Raw genomic sequence first — 5000 nt, forward strand, 5'->3', positions numbered from 1 at the left:
GGTGGGTGGGGGATCAAAAGAAAGATTTTGAAAGTTTATCAAAGAGTTTGTGTGTGTGATCAGATGATGAACAACACAGGGTGTTATTGGTGGTGTGAGCTGGTGGTTTGGTCAGTGGGTCAGTGGTTATGAGCAGCAGAACAGGGAGGTTGATCACTCTTCACGTCTATGACCCTCACCCTAGCAGTGGGGCCAGCACTACACGTCTACACTACACTACTGCACTACACGTCTACACTACACTACTGCACTACACTACTGCACTACACTACTGCACTACACTACTGCACTACACGTCTACACTACACGTCTACACTACACTACTGCACTACACGTCTACACTACACTACTGCACTACACGTCTGCACTACACTACTGCACTACACGTCTGCACTACACTACTGCACTACACGTCTACACTACACTACTGCACTACACGTCTACACTACACGTCTACACTACACGTCTACACTACACTACTGCACTACACGTCTACACTACACTACTGCACTACACGTCTGCACTACACTACTGCACTACACGTCTACACTACACTACTGCACTACACTACTGCACTACACGTCTACACTACACGTCTACACTACACTACTGCACTACACGTCTACACTACACTACTGCACTACACGTCTACACTACACTACTGCACTACACGTCTACACTACACTACTGCACTACACATCTACACTACACTACTGCACTACACTACTGCACTACACGTCTACATTACACTACTGCACTACACGTCTACACTACACTACTGCACTACACTACTGCACTACACGTCTACACTACTGCACTACACGTCTACACTACACTACTGCACTACACGTCTATACTACACTACTGCACTACACGTCTATACTACACTACTGCACTACACGTCTACACTACACTACTGCACTACACGTCTATACTACACTACTGCACTACACGTCTACACTACACTACTGCACTACACGTCTACACTACACTACTGCACTACACTACTGCACTACACTACTGCACTACACTACTGCACTACACTACTGCACTACACTACTGCACTACACGTCTATACTACACTACTGCACTACACGTCTACACTACACTACTGCACTACACGTCTATACTACACTACTGCACTACACGTCTATACTACACTACTGCACTACACTACTGCACTACACGTCTGCACTACACTACTGCACTACACGTCTACACTACACTACTGCACTACACGTCTACACTACACATCTACACTACACTACTGCACTACACTACTGCACTACACGTCTACACTACACTACTGCACTACACTACTGCACTACACGTCTATACTACACTACTGCACTACATGTCTATATTACACTACTGCACTACACGTCTGCACTACACTACTGCACTACACGTCTACACTACACTACTGCACTACACGTCTACACTACACTACTGCACTACACTACTGCACTACACGTCTGCACTACACGTCTGCACTACACGTCTGCACTACACTACTGCACTACACGTCTATACTACACTACTGCACTACACGTCTATACCACACTACTGCACTACACGTCTACACTACACTACTGCACTACACTACTGCACTACACTACTGCACTACACGTCTACACTACACGTCTACACTACACGTCTACACTACACGTCTGCACTACACTACTGCACTACACTACTGCACTACACTACTGCACTACACTACTGCACTACACGTCTACACTACACGTCTACACTACACGTCTACACTACACTACTGCACTACACTACTGCACTACACGTCTACACTACACTACTGCACTACGCGTCTACACTACGCGTCTGCACTGCGCGTCTGCACTACGCGTCTACACTACACTACTGCACTACACGTCTACACTACACTACTGCACTACACGTCTACACTACACTACTGCACTACGCATCTGCACTGCGCGTCTGCACTACGCATCTGCACTGCGCGTCTACACTACACTACTGCACTACACGTCTGCACTACACGTCCTGCACTACACGTCTACTCAACACGTCTGCTGTACACGTCTACTCTACACGTCTACTCTACACGTCTACTCTACACGTCTACACGTCTACTCTACACTACACTTCTACACTACACTACTGCACTACATGTCTACTCTACACTTCTCCTGAAAGAGTGCTGGAGTAGGTGCCCTTGCGTTTAGACCTCTGATCCCCTCCAAACTGCAGGAAACTGCAGAACACCAGAACTGATGGGAATACAGGAAAACTGGAGGTGCTCGCAATTATCTCAGCTGAAGCAGGCTGATGCCCTCTTCCTCCTCCCCCTCCTCCTCCTCCTCCCCCTCTGATGATGACGACGATGATGATGATGACGACATTCGAGCCAAACAGAGGTGACTTTCTAGTTAGGAACTAGGTTTGGACTAACCATAGTTTGTAATTAGGGTCTGGAGTAAGAGCTTCCTTCATAACTCTGACAGGCCCAAACACACACATATTCACATCCAAATACACACACATACACACACTCACACATACCACCCTCGGATCCAGATGGCCATTAGTGTAAAACTGTCTCATGGAATTTGTGACAGTGATACAGTCTACAAGCATGCTTCTCCAGTCAGGACAGCTTATGGGGAGATAAATCCGGCCCGGTGTATCGGCGGGGGCAACACCGCCCTCAGCACGGCGCTACTGGGGCCGTGAGCAGTCTATCAGAGAGGAAATGACTGTCAGCTAGATGGGTCATCCAGTCAATCAGTTCATCGGTCAGTCAACCGTGCAGACAGACAGTGTGTGTGCTGGTACCGTCCACTGTAATGACGCGTGCTGATTTTATTTTGGTGTTTTCAGTACCCTGAGCTCTGCCTTATTTATTTAAGCACAAAAATGTGTGAAACATTTGAAGTTACTGAAGGAAGCGACTTCAAAGGCAGAGAGAGGGGCCCCGCTGCAGAGAAAAACACTCCACAGATTCATGAAGGAGGATTCAGAGAACAGCGCAGACGCAGACGCAGACGCAGACGCGCTACCTTCATGGCCATGAGCTCCTGCATGAGCACAGCGTTCTCCAGGTCCAGGCGCTGTGGGTCGCCGCGGGGGCCTTGACGTCGCAGCTGAGCGGGTCCATGTGGGGCGTGCTCCAGCTCCAACATGGTCAGCTTCACCGCCGCCCGGTCGTTCTTCAGCTGCTGCACGTAGTCCTTCAGACGCTGCTCGTCCTCTTTGGAGAACTCCGTGTCACAGCTGCTCGCTGTGGAGCTAGTGGTGCTGTGGACGCACGCACACACACGCACACACACGCACACGCACACACACACACACACACACACACGCACACACACACACACACACACTTAAGACTTACACAGCACCATGTGGAGAACTGAAACATGGGAAATCACCCTAAATGACTCTGCTTCCCTTTTCCAACAGTCTCTCTAATTATGATGACAGTTCCCATTATCTTCCTCCCTCTATAAACCCCTCTTCCTCCCTCTATAAACCCCCTCTTCCCTCCCCTCTATAAACCCCTCTTCCCTCCCTATATAAACCCCTCTTCCTCCCTATATTAAACCCCTCTTCCTCCCTCTATAAACCCCTCTTCCTCCCTCTATAAACCCCTCTTCCTCCCTCTATAAACCCCTCTTCCTCCCCTCTATAAACCCCTCTTCCTCCCTACATAAACCCCTCTTCCTCCCTCTATAAACCCCTCTTCCTCCCTCTATAAACCCCTCATCCTCCCTCTATAAACCCCTCTTCCTCCCTCTATAAACCCCTCTTCCTCCCTATATAAACCCCTCTTCCTCCCTCTATAAACCCCCTCTCCTCCCTATATAAACCCCTCTTCCTCCCTCTATAACCCCCTCTTCCTCCCTCTATAAACCCCTCTTCCTCCTATATAAACCCCTCTTCCTCCCCTATATAAACCCCTCTTCCTCCCTCTATAAACCCCCTCTCCTCCTATATAAACCCCTCTTCCTCCCTAATAAACCCCTCTTCCTCCCTCTATAAACCCCTCTTCCTCCCTCTATAAACCCCTCTTCCTCCCTCTATAAACCCCTCTTCCTCCCTATATAAACCCCTCTTCCTCCCTATATAAACCCCTCTTCCTCCCTCTATAAACCCCTCTTCCTCCCTCTATAAACCCCTCTTCCTCCCTCTATAAACCCCTCTTCCTCCTATATAAACCCCTCTTCCTCCCTCTATAAACCCCTCTTCCTCCCTCTATAAACCCCTCTTCCTCCCTATATAAACCCCTCTTCCTCCCTCTATAAACCCCCTCTCCTCCCTATATAAACCCCTCTTCCTCCCTCTATACACCCCCTCTTCCTCCCTCTATAAACCCCTCTTCCTCCCTCTATAAACCCCTCTTCCTCCCTATATAAACCCCTCTTCCTCCCTATATAAACCCCTCTTCCTCCCTATATAAACCCCTCTTCCTCACTCTATAAACCCCTCTTCCTCCCTATATAAACCCCTCTTCCTCCCTCTATAAACCCCTCTTCCTCCCTATATAAACCCCTCTTCCTCCCTCTATAAACCCCTCTTCCTCCCTATATAAACCCCTCTTCCTCCCTCTATAAACCCCTCTTCCTCCCTCTATAAACCCCTCTTCCTCCATCTATAAACCTCTCTTCCTCCCCTCTATAAACCCCTCTTCCTCCCTATATAAACCCCTCTTCCTCCCTCTATAAACCCCTCTTCCTCCCTATATAAACCCCTCTTCCTCCCTATATAAACCCCTCTTCCTCCCTCTATAAACCCCTCTTCCTCCCTATATAAACCCCTCTTCCTCCCTCTATAAACCCCTCTTCCTCCCTATATAAACCCCTCTTCCTCCCTCTATAAACCTCTCTTCCTCCCTCTATAAACCCCTCTTCCTCCCTATATAAACCCCCTCTTCCTCCCTCTATAAACCCCTCTTCCTCCCTCTATAAACCCCTCTTCCTCCCTATATAAACCCCTCTTCCTCCCTATATAAACCCCTCTTC

The 5000-nt window shown here is 48.7% G+C and overlaps 1 protein-coding gene across 1 annotated transcript in view; it reads right to left on the minus strand.

Moving 5' to 3' along the window:
* The window catches only part of mcc (MCC regulator of WNT signaling pathway), a 64063-nt gene that overhangs the window by 11520 nt on the left and 47543 nt on the right, over positions 1-5000 (minus strand). The window contains 1 exon segment of the mRNA XM_077010804.1: positions 3039-3276. Within this exon segment, the coding sequence (XP_076866919.1) occupies positions 3039-3276 (238 nt within the window).

The sequence above is a fragment of the Brachyhypopomus gauderio genome, chromosome 7 (assembly GCF_052324685.1).
Source record: "Brachyhypopomus gauderio isolate BG-103 chromosome 7, BGAUD_0.2, whole genome shotgun sequence".
Classification (NCBI taxonomy): Eukaryota; Metazoa; Chordata; class Actinopteri; order Gymnotiformes; family Hypopomidae; genus Brachyhypopomus; species Brachyhypopomus gauderio.